The 20,217-nt window shown below is 34.3% G+C and overlaps 1 protein-coding gene across 1 annotated transcript; it reads right to left on the reverse strand.

Annotated features, from left to right (window-relative positions):
* Nucleotides 1–16,713: 16,713 nt before the first annotated feature.
* On the reverse strand, nt 16,714–18,679 carry LOC133186483 (uncharacterized). The gene is made up of 2 exons (XM_061321721.1): nt 17,939–18,679; nt 16,714–16,863 (listed from the first exon to the last, which is right to left on the reverse strand). Exons 1-2 carry the CDS (start codon nt 18,677–18,679, stop codon nt 16,714–16,716), a joined length of 891 nt encoding a protein of 296 aa, XP_061177705.1.
* Nucleotides 18,680–20,217: the final 1,538 nt, after the last annotated feature.

Raw genomic sequence — 20,217 nt, forward strand, 5'->3', positions numbered from 1 at the left:
CCGGGGGTCATGATTTAAAAAAAAATTGGATCTACACTTCCTGAGGATGCTTCCAAATAAGTTTAATTTTTCCTGGCCCAGTGGTTCCAGAAAAGATTTTTAAATGATGCCATTAATTTTTCATTTATTTGTAATTATCTCCCCTTAGAAGAAGATATGGCCCTTCATTCAATAAAGTTGAACCCCCTTTACCCAAGGATACTTTGTAGCAAGTTTGATTGAAATTGGCACAGTGGTTCTTGAGAAGAAGATTCAAATGTGAAAAGTTTACGACAATGACGGCGACAAATTTTGATCAGAAAAGCTCACTTGAGCCATTGGCTCAGGTGAGCTAAGAATGATTTGTTTCATGTACTCCAAAAGATCCATCAAAATCACCCCTACCCAATCATTTTTTAAGTATTTCTTTTTCTCTTTTTTTTTTTTTTTTTTTTTTTTTTTTGGTTTCAGGGAAATAAAGTTTGTTTCATTATAAAGCTGAGGTTTATAATTTCTCCAAGATACTTGTTTTATTGAGATCAATAAATATTAAATCTGTCTAGTAGCTGTCCAGTGTGTAATGAAACATCAATAAATTTCTAATTCTGTGTTTTTGTATGACAAAATATCAATTTGTTAGATACTGTCAAAAAAAAATTCTACCTACCTTACCTACCCATTTTACAAAATTTGGGTCGGAGTACATCTGATAAAACAAATTTCAAGTATTTTTTATAATGGCCAAAACTTCAACAACTACCAGGGAGAAAAAAATAAACAAAATTTATCGTTATCATACAACAAATATCAAACAAATGAGGATTCACTTTTACCATTAGACTTCTATGATGTTGTGACCACCATCAATAACTGATGATTGTTACGCAGATGATTCATTTGCATTACTCGAAATACTATCAAAAATGATCAATATTTGTACATCTTGTAGGCTTATTATTTTGAACATTTTCAATAAATCTCTCAGCAGGTCACACACGAAAAATTCTGTCTTTTGAACACTTAACTATTTCAATTTACAATCTATCACTTGTTTGTAAAACAGTTGTTATATTATTATAGACACAGGGATAGACATTAACTTTCAGATTCACTTGCCCTTCGGGTAAGTGATCTCAAACTTTGACTTGTCCGAATGCAAAACTTGGTTGCCCAAAATTAGGATGGAACTTAAGAAGAAAATTATTAATTACTGCAAACATTCTGAAAAGAAAAAATGTGACGAAATACACTACTGTCAATTTGGCAAGTTGAGCTACCTGGTACCTGAAAAAATTTTGATCCTGCATTTGTACATAAATGTATACCGCTTGTAAATGTACTTGTATATGTAACCTGTTAACACACACTGCCATGCAGCAATATCCCTTCATTTCCTTTTTAAATATATTTTTGAAAATTATTTGCGGTAGGATCATTTTGTAATTCGTGATTTTCAGCGATAACTGTGATGCAACGCTTAAGGAAGACAGTTGCTACGAAACATACATCTTACCTTGATCAGGATACAACGTGTTACACTGTACTTATATTCTGTGCTTGAATAATCTAATTCCCTAATAAGAAGTTAACAAAATTTTGTTAGACGTAGAGTGTATTTCCTACGAAAGAAAACAACAAACTTGATTTTTAAATTAACCGTATAATCCAGAAATGCTACCAAGGAATTTCAAATGCAAAACATTGTCAGTCAGGTGCGTGGCGGAAATCAAGTGTTCAATTTATTGTTTTATTTATAAATTAATGTAAACTAAATAAATATGTACATTTGTATCAGAAAAATTCACTTGCCCGATCGGAAAAGTATGTCGACAATTTCACTTGCCCGAACTGAGAATTTACTTGTCCCGGGCAATCGGACAACCGTTAATGTCGATCCCTGCAGACAGTACATTAAAACCAATACATTTTCCCTATACATATTACATTATGCATATGAATAAGGGTTGTGCTATGACTTTGTAAGATGCATATGTACTCTAATACAGACAATCTATTTAAATTGTTCTGATGATTCTTCATAATTTCCAATTTTATCTGCCAAATAAAGGCGGCTTACAATAGTCAGAACTATCTCTTTTAAATTTCCATCGATGATAATGTCGTTCGTGAATAATCTGATAAGTTGAGATTGCAGACACTTTTTGTTTAAATATTGATGACTTAATCGTAATTTAGAAGCAGAAATAATTCATTTTTACCTTTTCGTTACATCATAAAAAGTTCCAGAAGTCCAAAAGTACAACACGTTGGCGATCCGAGAACACATGTATGTATTCAAACCGGATATATGTTTGTCTGTATTAACAAAGAAACCATATTCGGTACAAACATTTTTATCCGATTTAACAACGAAAAAAAAAATTCATACACTTTTCATTTATTTATAGAGAGAAAGAGAGAACTATTATAGTAAGCATTCATTTTCATTAAAAAAAAATCTACAAAGGCGAAACGTTATCATACAACTTACAGCATGGAAAAAGACAAATGTGGTGCCATAGGGCCTAGCTATACAAAGTCTACTATCTATACATCTATGATTGAACGTAAAACACTAAATATTGTATAATTCAAGTTTCTCTTCCCGTTTTTGCAATGTGTAAACTAAATTATTTAAAACTTTTCAAAATGGCGTCAAAACGAATGTGGTCTTCGATGGGAAAGATTTGTTCTGCCCATTATTAGTATTATTAACCGTAAAAAAAAAAGTATATAAAAATATACGTACACTAATCCTTGGTTGTTGATCTTTCCATTTTTCACAGTTTTAAAGACAATGGGTGGCGAAAACATCGTTAACTTTTCACATTTGCACCTTACACCCGAGTTCTTCTCCGTCTTGCTCAACTCCAAAAATGGCGCCTCGTGAAAATTGACCAATGAAATTAAAGCCTCTGCAGAGCGATGCATTATGGGAAACGGAACCTGTTTACGTTAATTATGTTAGAGGATAATAAAAGTTTTTATATATAATATAATTTCCCTGTAACGGTGATTATGAGTTCATATCCTGAGTGAAGTTCTTCCCTGTTCATAGAAAGGGGGTGCTCCTCAATAAATTTGCTGATAATTAGTATACTATAGAAAACAAAGTGTTTTTCTGAGTGTGACCAGAGACATTTTATGTTTCTGGTGTAACCCCTCAAATTATTTGACTTGGGGGGAGGGGGGGGGGGGGCTTGGTACGTAGTGCCCATTCAAACAGAAAATGTCCGGTTATCCCCCCCACTTTCTCATTAAATTATTCAATATTCTGATTAATATATAATGTCACAAAGAAAGATGTTAAACTTTTATACATGTTTAAAATTTGAAGCGTCAGAAAATGAATATTAGTTGAGGACCGTAGAAAATAAGGGGGGGGGGCATAGTGGGAGTGCCATACGTCCCTAAACATATTTTTTTGCAGCATAGAAAACAAAGCTTATTTCCTGTTGCGCCCTTCAAAATAAACATATGATGACTCTTTATCAGCTGGGTTTTTTTTTTATTTTGTGACAAGAATGTAGTTGTCCTTTGAAGGTCTGCCGTAAATTTCGATAGGCATTTGGCATGCAAATGAACTACAGGAAATGTATACAGAACAGTATTTTATTTTTAGTGATGATGGAAAAGTTCGGTGTCAAAAATTGCTAGTTAGTAGAAGGAATCAGGGTCTGTAAGACTAGTATACACTTGTGAAAATCAAGACAAAATAATTTAATTACCAGCAAGGACGGTTCAAGAATAATAAAAATTTGATTTTTTTTTCTCTTGTTCGGCTTTAGATACTTTATTGAACCCCCTCCTTTTTTGATTTCGATTTTTAGCCTGATATCAATAATAATCAGTGGACGAAATTGCTGGACTTTTTTCTATTTGCTATATATTTTACTTCAAACATCTTTGTCTTTAGTTAAAAATAATTCTCACACCGTTATAATGTATCAGAATTTTTCACATTAAATTTGAAAATTGATTTATAAAAAAAGAGAGTAAACACAAGGTGAAAAAACGAACCAAAATCTAAGCAGGGACCTATATTTACTAGTATATAGGTACCTCATCTAAGCAAAGGTAGGGAAAACAGTATTCTAATTTGGAAAACACCGGCCCGTAGAATGCGGGGGGGGGGGGGGCAAGGGGTGAAAGTAAATGGTTATGCGCTTCTTATTTATTTTTTTGGCTTGTCAGATTTTTTTTGCAAGTACCCCCCCCCCCCCTCCCCACTTTTGAAACTGTTGCTACTGACCTGAAACACATAATTATTTAAAATAAGTTTAGAATTATTGTAAGTAACCTACAATCATGTCCATTGCGTTCAGAATTTTATACGTGACTGGTAACAGTTTGTCAATATATGATCATCTTATTTGTTGGAAAATAATGTCCGTGTATACTCGTTGATGTGCAGGGCTGTATTATATACGTGGCTTTAGTCGTTCAGCCAGTACCGCCCTGTTCATATATAACTTTTTTTCTGGTAATTTCTGGTAAGGTTTGCTAGTTAAGAACTTTCTGGTAAAGTTTGTGCCCCAAACTGAAATTACTTTAATACAGGCCTGTGGTTTGAGTAGACAGTTTTAAGTGCAGTTTTTTAAAGTAAGTAATGGTACATGTAGGGGTATAAAAATCAAGAAATGGACGGCATATATAAAGAAATGTTTGTATATGAAGTAGTATTGACAATCACCAAATCAGTATATTATACCTAAATATCGAAAGAAACTATTTTCTCTCCATTTTTTGAAGGAGGGGAGGAGGCTTAAATTTGAAAGGGGTAACCTTCTGTTTAACACAATACCCGATTTAAAAATGTTAAGTTTTCGCTAAGCATCTACGTGTAAGACAATTAATAAATTATTGAGTTTTTTTCTTCAATGAATTGCCTTAGCATGCAGTTCTTCTGAATACGTTGTTCTTAAGAAAAAGAAAATCATGTTATATAAATATCACACCGGTATACTTTTCTTCATTTAGAGCCAGCATTGGTCTTTGTGTACAAAATGGCTAAATTAAATATAAGTGCATGTATGCATTTAAGACCAACATTATTGTAATTTCCTGCGAAAAATGAAGACATTTACTACATCAGGGTCTGTTTACAGATATAAATAAAAAAATAAGTTATTTATTAACACTCATTAATTTTGTATATGAATATTATTCTGCTGTATTATCTTATCAATGTCTTTGTAGAGGACGATATACGAATTTCACACAATACATTAGTAATTTAGTTGTTATGTTGTATAATAGATCCATCTGCATCCTTTCTCATAAACAATTTGCGAATTAAGCAGGCAACAAAGTTGATAATTAATAATTCTTTCTATGTTTTCAATATTTGAAGTTTACATTGATGTCAAACAAGGACGATTCGTTAATTACTGATTAAGAAATTTTATTTCATTTATCTATGCACTTACAAATTTATTTGAAAAAGAATTATGATTTAACATGTACACATAACGAGAATTTAGATTTATTCTAGACCGATAGAAAAGTATATATAATTTTTCAACGGTTAGGAAATTTTGATTTTTAATCAGTAATGAAAAATTGAAATACAATTCTTTTTTTTTTCTTCTCTCATTGAACATCTTAAAATTAATGTACCTTATTTTATCAATATTTTGTGATCTTATTGATAATTTAAATTATTTTTTTTAAATCAAATCAATGGTTAGCAATAATCACCTAAATTTAAACTGAGTTTGCGGAGATTATGTGTATGTACATGCTTGACCACAGCCCATTGTTCCCCTTAGGTAGAAAACCCTCTCAAATCACATAGAATATACAAAAATACACAGTCGCAGGTGTCTTCGCGACACGTGTCTCCACCTGTGGCACGTGAGAACAGGTGCCCGCGATTACAAGGGTTAGCACAATGATTGAATTTTATCTAAACTGTTTACACTGATTTTTTCTAAAATTGAAAGTTGCATTAAATCTTCTCTACTAATTCCAATTCACGTGTCTTTATAAGTTTTACCGAGACTAAAATGTTAAAAAAATATTTAATTTGGGTTTACGGTGGTCACAGAATGTTCAATTTTATTACACAGAATTACACAAACAGTTTTTTTTAAATTATTCTTTTGATACACATTTCCAAAATGTCTTTTATCGGGAAAATAGGTGTAAACCACAGCATACTTGTTTTCCATATCTGGGAAACATGCGGGAAACTACAGGTTGATTACTTCCATAATGGGAATCTACGTGGAAACAACTACTGCATGTTTCCGCGCTTTCCCATATTGGGAAACTTACGGGAAACCACAGGTTGATTGTTTCCATATCGGGAATCTACGTGGAAACCACTACTGCATGTTTCCAGGGTTTCCCATATTGGGAAACTTACGGGAAACCACAGGTTGTTTCCATATCGGGAATCTACGTGGAAACCACTATGTGGTTTCCATAAAATGGAAACTATATGGAAACTACTGATGTCACGATTCCCGTATGTTTCCATCGGGTTTCCAAATTTGGGAAACCTGGCTTTTCATCCTGTGATACAAATTTACCGATAAATTTATTAGGAAAACCTACTACATACATGTACATGTATATATTTATAATAGTCTTTCGATATGTAAACATATTCACAACTTATAGTTTTATCAATGATTTACCATTATTTCAATGACCAATCACACAAAAGATTTCTTTATGTTGCAGCTATAAGCGCCTCGTTTTTTTTTTAAACACCGGGCTCGATGCTATATGATGTTCTAGAAGCTTCCGTCAATATTAAGATCGGTGAATGACGAAAATAATTTGCACATTTTCCCTTTTTAATCGGTCATCACAACTTATGTCTTTTATATCATTTAAATCAAGTTTTGATTGAATAATTCAGACATGACGTTTTATGAAATAAATAAACGATTGCTTGTTGTCAGTTTCCTTAAAATTGCCAGTAACTTAGATCCGCCAACCGGAAACGCCACCGTACTCACGTTTTTGCTATTTCATGGCTGTTTATAGAAAATAAAAGTAGACTTTTAATTTAATATACGATACTTACTATGCGAGTGAAATCTAAATATAGTTTACGGACATCATCTTGTATCTAGTGTATTGTTAGAGGAATAAGTGAGAACTCTGGTGCACCCATTTCTGAGTTTATTTGCAAAATTTATTAATTTATATATATATATATATATATATATATATATATATATATATATATATATATATATATATATATATATGTCAATAACTCAGAAGTGCAAAAAGGGAATTACTGTATACAGGGTTATCATCGCCCTGCGTTATTTTCGCCCTATCACAAGTGCATACAACTTTGCCCCGTTTTATATTCGCCCAGTCGCAGTTCTGTTTAATAACTTTTTATAATTAATTCGCCCCATTTTAAATTCGCCCACATTTGAGTGGGGCGAAAATAAAACGGGGGCGAAATTTTCCCTGTATACAGAAGATAGATTACACGATCAGTAAGTACTGGTCCCAGCTGACAAAGCTGGTAACAACATCGTCTTTATAAGGCTCATTATTTGAATTGTATTTTAGAGGAACTAGGATTTAATTCTGCATGTAGAAATCCAACTTACACCCATAGCTCCCTTTCTAAGGAGGACATTCTTCAAAATCATATGTCCGTTTTAGATATTTTTAATATTCCCAACAATCAAAATGAATTTGAATTACCATACCTTTACTGGATTCCTTAACTTCATAAAAATCCTTACAAACAAAGATACATAGCGGGTTCCAGTAAATGTTCTACCAAGCCTCTTTCTTTTCTCCTCACTATCTGTAATGAAGGAGAAACTTCAGGAGTACTGTAAAACAGTATATTCGAGAAGTGGTGTTAATGGTGGTGTCCCCGCCTTGTACGCCCTCGTTCTTTGAAGCCCTTCACCGGTATAGGTGACGACTACGGAATATTCCGTCTACCGGCTTATGGCGGGTGTGAATGATCGACAGAGGATGCGTACTTTTCCTAAGCACCTGAGTGTATTCCCTTTTTCACAGATTTGTATTAGTTGTAGTTTTTTTGAGATCGATTACTGTTCGTCATCTTCATCTTTTTTACTCTACATTTTCTCCAATGGGACATAAAGCATCATAAATTAATTAACAAAAATGGAGATGTAGTATAAAATGATGATGAACCACTTACGTACACACGTATTTCCTATATGGTTCTAAAACCATACTGAATTTTCAGAGAGGGCCTTATCAGTCACCCAACTGAGTCTAATACAACACTGTAAAGGATCCACAGAAGTACAAAATAAAATTAACTGATAGGCAAATGTTGCACAAGAATTTCAAAAATCTGGTAAAAATACCCTTGCTTGTTGTAGCGTGCTAGACCCGAGTGATCTCCTTGGAATCATACTTGGTTTTCCCAAGCCTTAGAGGGATGATAATGAATGCAAAATATACAAATGCAATGAACACTTGCCTATTATGTAAGGTATTCAATATATGTCACTAGCCTAGTGCTACAATTCAGTACACAGAGACTTGGCTATACATTGTAGAACGTTGCTAATTACAACAAGTCACCCTGGATCTCTGTGATTCTTTGTTCACTTGATAAGGTAAAAAAACAACTTTATCCAGTCTCTTGTCAATCCTGACTTTTACTTTTGCTAAATATATAAAAAAATATTTATGTCAATCTTTCATATTGCTTTCCAGGCAAGAACCTGACTTTGAGCATGCTTTGCTCATTTAAACCAAACATTATATATATATATATATATATATATATATATATATATATATATATATATATATATATATATATATATATATATATATATGTAAATAAAATTCTTCCTTGTATTCTCATTCAATCAAATAACCTGTTAATTAAATTATATACAAGGATATCTTGATTAATACAATCTAGCAAAGGGGAGTAAATCTCATTTGCTTCACTTATCACAATTGTGTACTGTTTTTCTCCTAGATATTCAGGAGCAAAGAAAAAGCACATTTACTTATAATAATATTTAATACATTGACATTGATATTATTGCATTTAGTGTTTGCTAAGTACTCAGAGGCAGAGGAGGAGATTTTCAAAGCATTAATGCATTTTTGCTAATTAATCAATAGAGCCCCACCAAAGCACCAGAACCCCTGACCCAGGGGCCATGAAATTCACAATTTAAGTAGGCAATTTTCCTCCTTATAACTATGCACTTAGTTCATCGGCTCAATACCCAGGAGCAGAGAAGATTTTTAAAGAATTTACGCATTTTCATTATTTAATCATTACAGCCCCGCCCTAACACCAGAACCCCTAATCCTGGGGCCATGAAATTCACAAATTTGTAAGAGGCACTCTCTCCCAACATAACTATGTACTTTGTTGATCTGCTTAATACCCTGGAACAGAGGAGAAGATTTTTAAAGAATTAATGCATTTACACAATTTAATCATTAGAGCCCCATCCAACACCAGAACCCCTGACTCTGGGGCCATGAAATTCATAGGTTGGGAAGAGGCACTCTCCCTTAACATAACTATATACTTAGTTGATCGGCTTAATACCTAGGAGCAGAGGAGAAGATTTTTAAAGAATTAATGCATTTTCACTATATAATCATTAGAGCCCCGCCCTAAGACCCAGGGGCCATGAAATTCACAATTTTGGAAGAGGCACCTTTCCTCATCATAACTATGTACTTAATTCAACGGCTTAATACCCAACAGCAGAGAAGATTTTTTAAGAATTAATGCATTTTCACTATATAATCATCGGTGCCCCGCCCTAACACTGATCTAAGGGCCATGAAATTCACAATTTTGGAAGAGGCACCTTTCCTCATCATAACTATGCATATTGTTTGTTTGCTTAATACAAAAGAGCAGAGGAGAAGATTTTTAAAGAAATAATGCATTTTCACTAGATATTCAACAGGGCCCCGCCCTTGCACCAGAATCTCTGACCCTGGGGCCATAAATTTCAAAATTTTGGTAGAGGGCTCAATGCCTATTACAATCATGCCAACAGTTTGACTGCTTGATGTTCAGGAGTAAAGAAGATTTTTAAAGACTGCATTAATTTTAGTAGTTTTGGCCAAAAACCTCAGGCCCCAGGGGGATAGAGACCATGAAATTCACAATTTATGTTCCTCTTAACTTAAAGATGCTATATGCTAAAATTGGTGGAGCGGTTTCAGAGAAGACGCTGAAAATGTTCAAATGTAAACATACGACGCACGACGACGGACGAAAACAGATAGCAATAGGTCACCTGAGTAAACTCAGTTGACCTAAAAAATACAATAGTAAACTATAGATTACTCTTAATTAAGGAATAACTGTCTAGTTTTTTAGTTTTATGATGTGATCAATCAATTTGCTCGCGTGATAATTTGCATAAACGCCGAAGGCGATTATGCGTAAAATTATCTTCGGCGTTTATGCGTAAAATTATCACGCGATCATATGGATTGATCATCATCATAAAAACCAAAAAAACAGACAGTTATTCCTTATAATTACATTTTTAACTGATCCTTGATTCAATTAAAAAAATCAATAATAAGAAATCTCAGCATCCCCACCAGGTGTATTACTAAGCAACACGCAGCAAAAAAGCATGCAGTTCTGTCATGTGCTGAGCAAATCGATTTCTGGGGTTTTAAAGCCATAACCTTATTTGTAGATTTATCTCGGAGAAAGACATTGGAAATGTAAATATTTACTATATATAGTTAACTACAATAAATTAAAGAGTTCAAAGACTAAATTAGTTTTCAAATTGTTACAGTCTTGTTTGAAGTCAACATTTATTGAGTCAAATGCCGACTGACGTTTTTCCTACTAATTATAAGGCCATTATTTACACACTTTGTCTAAGGATTTTTCCATTTGCTAGATCAATCATAAGGAGCACAGGGCAGGTTTGAGCGGTTGACAGTGGATTCATACTCCTCCATTGTACCTGATCCCACCTCTGATGCTTTTAGAGGTCCGTATTTGCTCTGCTCCCGATTTGTATTGTTTCAGTGGACTTTTGAGCTGGATAACTGTTCGTTATCTCCATATTTCACCTATTTCATTATCTTTATTGCGTCATTGAGATCACTAATGTCAAAACTATCACTGTAGTAATTAAATAAAAGTGTGAAAGTGTCAAAGTTATTCCTATAGCAAATTTTTTTTTCAGTATTGCAGACTTTATTCAGAGTACCTGTTGATGTCATGTTTTACTACTTGTAAAAATCTCTCGAACTTCATCAGTCATTGATTGAGGGATCCTTCCATATCTTATTTAAATGGAATCTTGTCTGAAAAAATGATCTTGATACAGATTAACATCTGTAAAATGTCCAATATCTGCATCTCCGTTAGAAAATATGTCAATGTGTTCTCTCAATGATCTCCATCATTGATCTGTCTGCTGACGAGATAATACAGAACTCTCTAATGAAATAACTAGGCAAGGTAAAAAGGTAGAGTTTTGCTAGGTATCAATTCTATTTATCAGTCTTTGATATGAATCTTATACGGTAATATATAATTTTGAAGAACCAAATTCGCATTTCGACAAATTATGTCTCTTTAGTAATGCTCATGCCGAAACGTTAGAAATTTAAAATATTTAGAGAAAAAAAAGGGGCGCCAAAGACTAGAGCCAAATACGTCGAAGGATCAGAGCTATGCATGAGGGAGATAATCCTTACTTTGAAATAAACTTCTAAATTTGACTGAATTCTGTTTACGTCCCGTTGGAGAATTTTCCACTCATATAAAGACGTCACCATATACCGGTGAAGGACCTTTACTCGGCACTCAGGGCCATTGATCAGTGAGGGTTCTTTATCGTACCAACGCCTACCGTGACACGGGGCCTCGGTTTTTAAGGTCTCATCCGAATGACCCGCAACTTTCACTTCAAAGTGTCGAGCTTTTGGGAAGGAACAGTCGCTACCTATTTTTTTTTATATCGACTAAGGTCAGTCACGGCCGTGATTCGAACTGACGACCTTCGATTCACCATCATGGAATATATTGAGCCGAATTTTGTGAAAATCTCTCCTCTTAATTAACTTTGCGACTGTCTATAATATCTCAAAATGTGTACCCATGGCGTCTTTCGACTATAGGCAATAATTGATACAATGAGGAAAATACAGCTCTGAGAAGTGCTAATGGACAGAATTATTGTATGTTGTTTTACGTCCCGTTCGAGAATTTTTCACTCATATAGAGAAGTCACCATATACTGGATGAAGGGCTTTAAATTCAGAGATTTACTTTACACTCAGGGTCATTGAGCAGTGAGGAATCTTGAACGTGCCAACGCCTGCCGTGACACGGGGCCTCGGTTTTTAAGTTCTCTTACGAAAGACCCGCAACTTTCACTTCAAAGTTCTGAGCGCTTGGCGAAGGAACAGTTGCTACCTATTTTTTTATCGACTTAGGTCAGTCGCGGCCGTGATTCGAATACTCGACCTTCCGATCACGGAGCGAGTGCTCTACCGACTGAGCTACCGTGACGATTGTAATCATTTTGAAGTTAATATTCGTATATTTGTATTGAATCCTGTCTAAGGCCTACCGATTAAGTCACGTGGAGGGGGCATATTAATTTACAATATAATGTGAATAGGCAGCTAAGTATACAGTTTTTACTGTATTCTTCTCGACCAATGAAATTTCGTGCTTTTTATGACACGCAGGGTAAATTTCTGTATTACCCCTCCAAAGTGTCTACGTGACAAATTTATCCTATCGAAAAAATGTTTTAAGTTCATTTTCTCTGAGTAAAGCTAACCTTTCCAAACAATTGATTACATGGGGACGTCATTTGATGCTCAGGTGACGACAGTTATTAGGCTCCATCCATGTTCAAATGAAAACAACATATTGAATATGATTTGCACAGTATGGAACGTGATGGGGATTTATTGATTTGATATGTTGGTCAGTAGGTTACGTGGAGTGGGCATCTTAACAGTATAATGTCGGTAGGCAGCAGTATATGGTTTTTATATATTATTCTTCTCGACCAATGAGATTTTAAATTTTATGTCAGAGGCAGGAAAAAAATCTTTTACCAGCCTCTTCTGTTCATATCCCGTACATATTTTATGTCCTAAAGGGGAAGGTATGGTAACGGCCGAATCTGGCCCCTTATTTGATGTAAAAATCAGAACACAGTTAAAATTGTGATAGTTTATAGTTAAGATCTTAAAATGATGCTCGTTTTAAAACCAGCGCTTATTTTGATTCAAAGCTTACACGGAGGGCACAATAGGGTGCAGAAGTAGTTTATTTTCTTGAATTTCCGCAATTCTGGTGGAATTTCATCGTATTTGTGATACTTTTCACTTCCGGAAACATAGAGCACAAGCTTGCCTATCTGAGATTTTTATACGTAAGATGCATCTGATACTAGTGTATGAAATATATAAATTTGGTAGATAGGCAAGCTTGTGCTCTATGTTTTCTGAAACAAAATATGCTGTAAAATTGATGAAAATGTGCATAAAAATGAGAAAATTTGGAAATTGACATATTCTGACCTTCCTGTGACTTCTGTGTATTCCATAACTTTGAACCAATACTCATTTTGTGGCAGGGGTGACAACAGGTTTTTATTGATAAACTGTTGCATCATTCTAAAAGACACCCCAAATTAGGGGCCAAAAAGGGGTCTTAGCCTATCTTGTCCTTTGACATTATTAACCATAATGTTTTCCACAGGAAGTGAAAACCTTTTTTTATTATAATGATTTATATTTTATATAATTTTATCGATTCTTAGTAATTTAAGTAGTCCATCCTATGTCCAATACATATGTTGTGCACTTTATTCTTTCAACTACAGTCCCGCTGGACACGTCATTACTGGTGATGTTAATATATTTGAAAGTGAAAATCTAAAATTAATCAACGTAAAAGGTCCTAAGTACAGGGAGTCCCGATCTTTCAATCGTTTCTGTTATGAATTCTGTCGAAGATAATGCCAAATGTTGGGCTCAATATGAAAAAGAAGACCTGACCACTCTGTCAGAATGGATTAAATGATTTAGAAAGGTATTAAAGAATCGTATACGAAAATTAAAAAGGCAAAATGCAAACCATCTATCCTTACGTTTTCACGAAATCGGAAGTGATAAAAGAATTATAGACACTACATGAACAATGTGTAATGGTTCCAGCAGACAAGGCTGGTAATATTATCGTCTTTGTTTGTAAGGCTTTTATTATAATTGTATTTTGGAAGAACTTGGTTTTAATTCTACGTCTGGAAATCCTACATACAATCGGAATTCGCTTTCCAAGGATGAAATTCTTCAAAATCACATATCTGTGTTTCATACATGTACCTTTAACATTCTAGTCAACCAAGGTGAGTTTGATCTTCCATACCTATACTGGATTCCTTAACTTCATAAAAATCCTTAACATGATATATTGCCGGGTCCAGCAAATCCTCTACCAAGCCCCTATATTTACTCCTTACCAAAATATTAACTGATGTTAATGAGAAACTTTAGACGTACTGTGCTACAACATAACCTAGAAGTGGTGTACAGTAAAACTCGTTTAGTACGAACACGGATATAGCGAATTTTTCTTGGATCCCCAGCTATATTAATTTAACGAATTTCATATACGGATATAACGAATTACGGATACAGCGAAGAAAATTCACAGGTCCCAGTGACTTCGTTATAACCGAGTTTTACTGTAACTCCAAAGAAAATTTGAAATCACAAAGTTTTACTTAAATCAATAGCATCAAAGCGTACGACTTTTCAACACTTTATACAACCCTTCCCCAAGATAAATTGAAGTCCAGGCTTTTTGACATCATAGACAGCTGCTTTTTCAATAAAAATGGAACTCGTAAGTATATTTACCTTGTCATTGGTCATTTCCAAAACTATTTCGTTAAAAAGCACTCTGATTGTACACACAAGTACTCTGAAGTTGATATTATAAAGATGATTGAGTTTCTGATTGACAATACCTATGTAGTTTTTGGAGATATGGTCTTCCAACAATCTGCTGGAATTCCCAAGGGTACCAATTGCGCCCCCTTATTAGCAGACCTATTTTTGTATTCATATGAAGCTGAATTTATTCAAAAACTTCTACATGAGAAGAAAAAGACTTGCTGTTGCCTTCAACTCGACATTTCGATATATCAAACACAGTATTATCAATTATTAATAGTTACTTTCATTCATATGTCAACTCGATATATCCCAGTGAGCTTGAAATAAAAGATACCACAGCTTCTGACACATCTGTTTCATATTTAGATCTTTTACTAGAAAAAGACGTTAATGGTAACCTAAAAACAAAGCTTTATGATAAACGTGATGACTTCAACTTTTCAGTCGTCCGCTTCCCTTACCTATGTAGCAATATACCCTTATCACCTGCATATGGGGTTTATGTCTCTCAGTTGATTCGATATGCAAGAACATGCTCAAGGCATCAAACAATATATTAAGTAATATGCAGTTCTCATAGATCGACACAGATTTTACTAAAAATAGATTTAACCAATTGTAAATGTTAAGAATTCATGAATGCATAAAAAGGGAAATAACTCTTAGAAAATTACAGAATGATCAAAATTGTGTTCAGATAGAAATTTCAGTAAATATGAATAATTTATCAAAGTATATTAAAACGTATCAACAAGTAATAATTGCTATAGCGTACCAATTTATGGAATTAGGCTTACTAAGCACGAAGCAAGTAGTCTGCAGGTTCACATGTTTAAATGTACAAATCTGAACCTATAAAAAACAACAATCACAGGTTCAGCCGTAATAAATCTCAGGAAAATAGCTGATCACAAAAATAATAATACTATACTTTCAAACTACATCTAGATCTAGCGTTGCTTACAATCAATATGATTATTGATAATAATACTTTACAGAAATACAATGAACTTTATTTCAAAACTTCACTCGTTCTCTCTTTCAATGAGAGAAATTATATTACGTGAAGATAGAAAGATAAAAGTAGAAAATAGATAAAACTTACTAAATGTGGTCTGTATATATATATATATATATATATATATATATATATATATATATATATATATATATATATATATATATATATATATATATATATATATATCATAGAAATTATATCAATGTTAAACACCTATACATGTACTTTAGATCATCAACTGAGACAATATCGTCTCCGAGCCGCAATGTTGGCTGTTCGTGCGAGCAGTGAGTACCCCCGCACACAATGATGAATGATAACTATAAAACACATTTTAGATGATAAATAATTATTCTTTATTAATTATCTATTTCTTATCAAAAACCATTCTGCAACATACTCCCCCCGTGTGGAAAAAATGACGTCCCCGCCATTAATCAAAGTAAAAACTGTACAACATCAAGAAATGTAAAATTGTTAACATTTCATATTCTGACATATACATGTAAATACAGTAATACTCACCACTCTGCAAGTTCAGACGTGCAATTCTTAGGAGGAATGTGCGAGAAAGAATCCTAATAACTGAAGTATATACAAATTAAAAATTCTCAGAGAGACTGAAAAGAAAATCATAAAATAAACATTGCTGTTTCATTAAATCAATCATTGTGTCGATGATTTTGCTTTCAGAGCCTTTATAGGAACCAGTTATCAAGATACTTTGTAAGTATTATATCTTCTTTGTGTTCCAAGGATCCTTAGTACCTTTACTACTCTGGACAGATTGTACATATTCACCACTCCTCATCCCGGATGGCTGTTTTCTGTCGAGTACTTCTCCTAATTTGCTGTTCTTCTTCATCCTCCTCCACTAGTGTTTCTTCAGATACATTCTCTGCAGCATCTGATACTTGACTATTGTCACCCTGTGACATCTCTCTTAACTGGTCAGTCATAGGTTGCTGATGTTCAGTTGTCTTGACTTCTAAATCTTGGTACCGGTACCTCGCAGCACAGTTAAGGCTGTAGTAAGGAGGCGGGGCCTAATTTATACGGAAATGCTTACTATGACATCAACAAAAAAATAAGTTCTTCAAATTACTACAAAATGAAATGATTTGCTATTTTAAACTGTTGAATAGCTTTAAACTACATCAATACTAATTAGTGCATGCTTATTGTCGTTGGTTAAATCCCACACAGCAATTATAAACAATTCACTGATCGCAATGCACTTGTCATGCAATGTGACGTCATATCGTAAAATTTAACGCAGTTTGTATGCAGTGAGAGGCGGATCAAGTTATATTTATACAATGAAAAGTGTATTTTGTAATTAAATAAAATATATTGTAGATATATGAGGCCATTAACTTGGATGCGATGTCTATTTTATGATTTTATTCATATACTTCCTGTACATTCCCTAGACAAGGGATACTGTAGTATATTTGTATGCAGATTCATTGAAGGGTAATAGAAGGGTCGTAATAAATCGATATATTGCAAGGGCATACCCTCAATGAATTACGAGAAGCTTTTACACATAAACTCAAAAAGTATGAAGACATTTGAAAAGTGCTGCGAACCTGTTGAAATCTTGCATATGAATGAATTATATCTATATTTAATGTACTTGACCAGCAAAATATTCAACATACAGTCTAACAAATGTAATTTTAGCAATTAGTAGAATCTATATAGGTTCGCAGCACTTTTCACAAACTACAAAGAGTGTTGAAAATAATTGTTTGTTAAACTTAGATTTTTAACTTGGTTATGCCCTTGCAATATTAGAATCTATAGATGACCTCAATACTTTTAATGCATATTTGCTAAAATCACGTGACTGCCACATCACGTGACAAGTCTAAATAAGAAATCTAATCGTCCTCAACATGTAGTTTTTAACCACATTGCATTTGTCCGATAATAGTTAAGTCCTAAAAAGAAACGCCCATCCTTGTAAAAAAATGTATTTTCTATCTAAAAAAAATCGCCGATATTTCCATTTGACACCTTAACTGTACTGCGCTCCATATCTGATTCTGCCTCACATTCACTATCACTGGTGGTTTCTTTAACTGGTTCTGGTTGCTGATTCCTCTTATCCTGTTTTGTCGATTCAGCTATAGTTATTTCTGCTTTTGTCTTTCTGGATTCCTTAAAGCTATCGAGGTGACCTATGGGAAGTAGAAGGTTCCTGTGTAAAGTTCTCTTTCCTCCCTCAACACTCTCCTTCCTGACAACATACACTGATATTGTGGGATTTGGTTGTCTCAGTACTATGTAGATCTTCTCCCATCTGTCCGCCATTTTTTGTTTGCCATCAAAACTGACTATCTTCACTAAAACCCTATCTCCTTCGTTGATGTTTCCTCTGATCTTCATACCATATTCTTCTTTCTGATTAGAACGGGCTGCTTTGCTGATGATATTGCTTATTTCATATGCTTTCTTCATTTTCTGGCGAAGGTCTTCTATGTATTTGGACAATGTTTTCTGTTGCTGGTTGTTAATACCAAAGACGAAGTCCACTGGAATCCGTGGTTCCCGTCCAAACATGAGGTAGTAGGGTGACTGATTGGTACTCTCATGCCGTGTGCAATTGTATGCATGAACTAACGGTGCAACATGTGGTTTCCAGTTAGATTTTTTGTGTGGCTCCAAAGTTCCTAACATGTCCAGAAATGTCAGATTAAACCGTTCTCTCATCCTATTTCCCATTGCATGATATGGCGTTGTTCTCGATTTTTTCATGCCGGTGATGTTACACAGTTTCTTTATGATTTTGCTTGCGAAGTTTGCGCCTTGATCACTGTGGATTCTTGATGGTATTCCATAATAAGCTATAAAGTTGTTAAATAGGGCTTCAGCTGTTGTTCTTGCCGTCTTATTGTTGGTATTGCTTGCGCGAATCTGGTGAAGTGGTCAGTGATCACTAAAATATGCTGGAAACCTCCTTTTGAATGTTCTAATGTTAAGTCCATACAGACTAGTTCTAAGAGATAAGTTGTTTCTATCCCTGTTAGAGGTGCACATTGGTTTGTTGGTGTCTTCCTGCACACATATCTTTGACAATTCTTAATCCAGTTCTCTGTGTCCTTAAACATTCCATTTCAATAAAACTTGTCTCTAATCAAGGATAGTGTCCTTTCCCTTTCTGGATGACCAAATTTGCTGTGTAGGTAGTCTAATACACTGTTAATGTAGCATCTGGGTAAAATTACTGCAGCTGTTTCCTTTTTTCTCCTTAGACTCTGGTTTTTCTGTATAATACTCCATCTTCTATAAACAAGTTTTTAAAATTTCTTCTCAAGGGATACTATTCTTCACTTGGTGTAATTTGGTGTTGTTTTGGTTTCCTTCCACTTTTTACAAAGTATTTCCATTTTCCAAGTAACCCATCTGCATCCTGTCTTTGTTTTCAGTCAATTTTGGTGGTGTCTGATATTTCTGATTCACTGATGGTCTGTTGAAAAACATTGGTGTCTATGACAATACTCTCTACTAGTCCTTGAGAGTAGGTTGAGACGGAGATGGCTTTAATTGAATCCTGATCACATCCTCTGAAACTCTGCGTAATCCATCCGCATCCTTGTTATTTTTCCCCCGTCTGTAAATGATGTTAAAATTATAATTTGACAATTCCGCTAACCATCTATGTCCGGTGGCATCCAATTTCGCAGTCGTTAAGACATACGTAAGAGGATTGTTGTCTGTATATACTGTAAATGAATTTCCGTAGAGATAATCTTTGAATTTTTCAGTTATTGCCCATTTGGGAGCCAGAAATTCCATTTTGTGGGCAGGGTAATTTCTTTCTGATCTGGTTAATCCTCTGCTAGCATAACTGATGACCCTCTTTTCTCCTTCTTGTATCTGATACATGTATAACATCCCTGAATACTAGCATCTGTATGTAGTTCAAATGGGATGGAATAGCTACATGTAACAGGTGTTTAAGTTTGGTAATGCTTGATCTTGTTCGTCTCCTGATATCCATTTCTGTTTGGCTATCTGTTTCCCTTTCTTCCTATCTTTGGGTATTGGCATCAGGATGGTCAACGGTTTTGCAATTCTGCTGAAATTTTGGATAAAACGCCTGTAATAATCAATAAATCCTAGGAACTTTCTGGCTTCTGGTGATTTAGGTGTGGGTCAATTTCTGACTTTCTCTCTGTTTTATCAGGATCTGTTTCTATGCCGTTCTTGGAACTATATGCCAACATATTTTACCCGCTCCATCAGAAAGTTGCATTTGGGGAGGGGGGGGGGAGGGGTTACTTTCTGTCCTG

The sequence above is a fragment of the Saccostrea echinata genome, unplaced genomic scaffold, assembly GCF_033153115.1.
Source record: "Saccostrea echinata isolate AGI-Se365-2 ecotype Australia unplaced genomic scaffold, CSIRO_AGI_Sech_v1 ptg000014l, whole genome shotgun sequence".
Lineage (NCBI taxonomy): Eukaryota > Metazoa > Mollusca > Bivalvia > Ostreida > Ostreidae > Saccostrea > Saccostrea echinata.

Coding starts and splice junctions, on each gene's coding strand:
- LOC133186483 (XM_061321721.1), bottom strand. CDS start 18,679: ATGAAAAAATCGAGAACAACGCCATATCATGCAATGGGAAATAGGATG. Junction 16,864..17,938: donor TGGAGCGCAGTACAGTTAAG/GTGTCAAATGGA, acceptor ATGACTGACCAG/TTAAGAGAGATGTCACAGGG.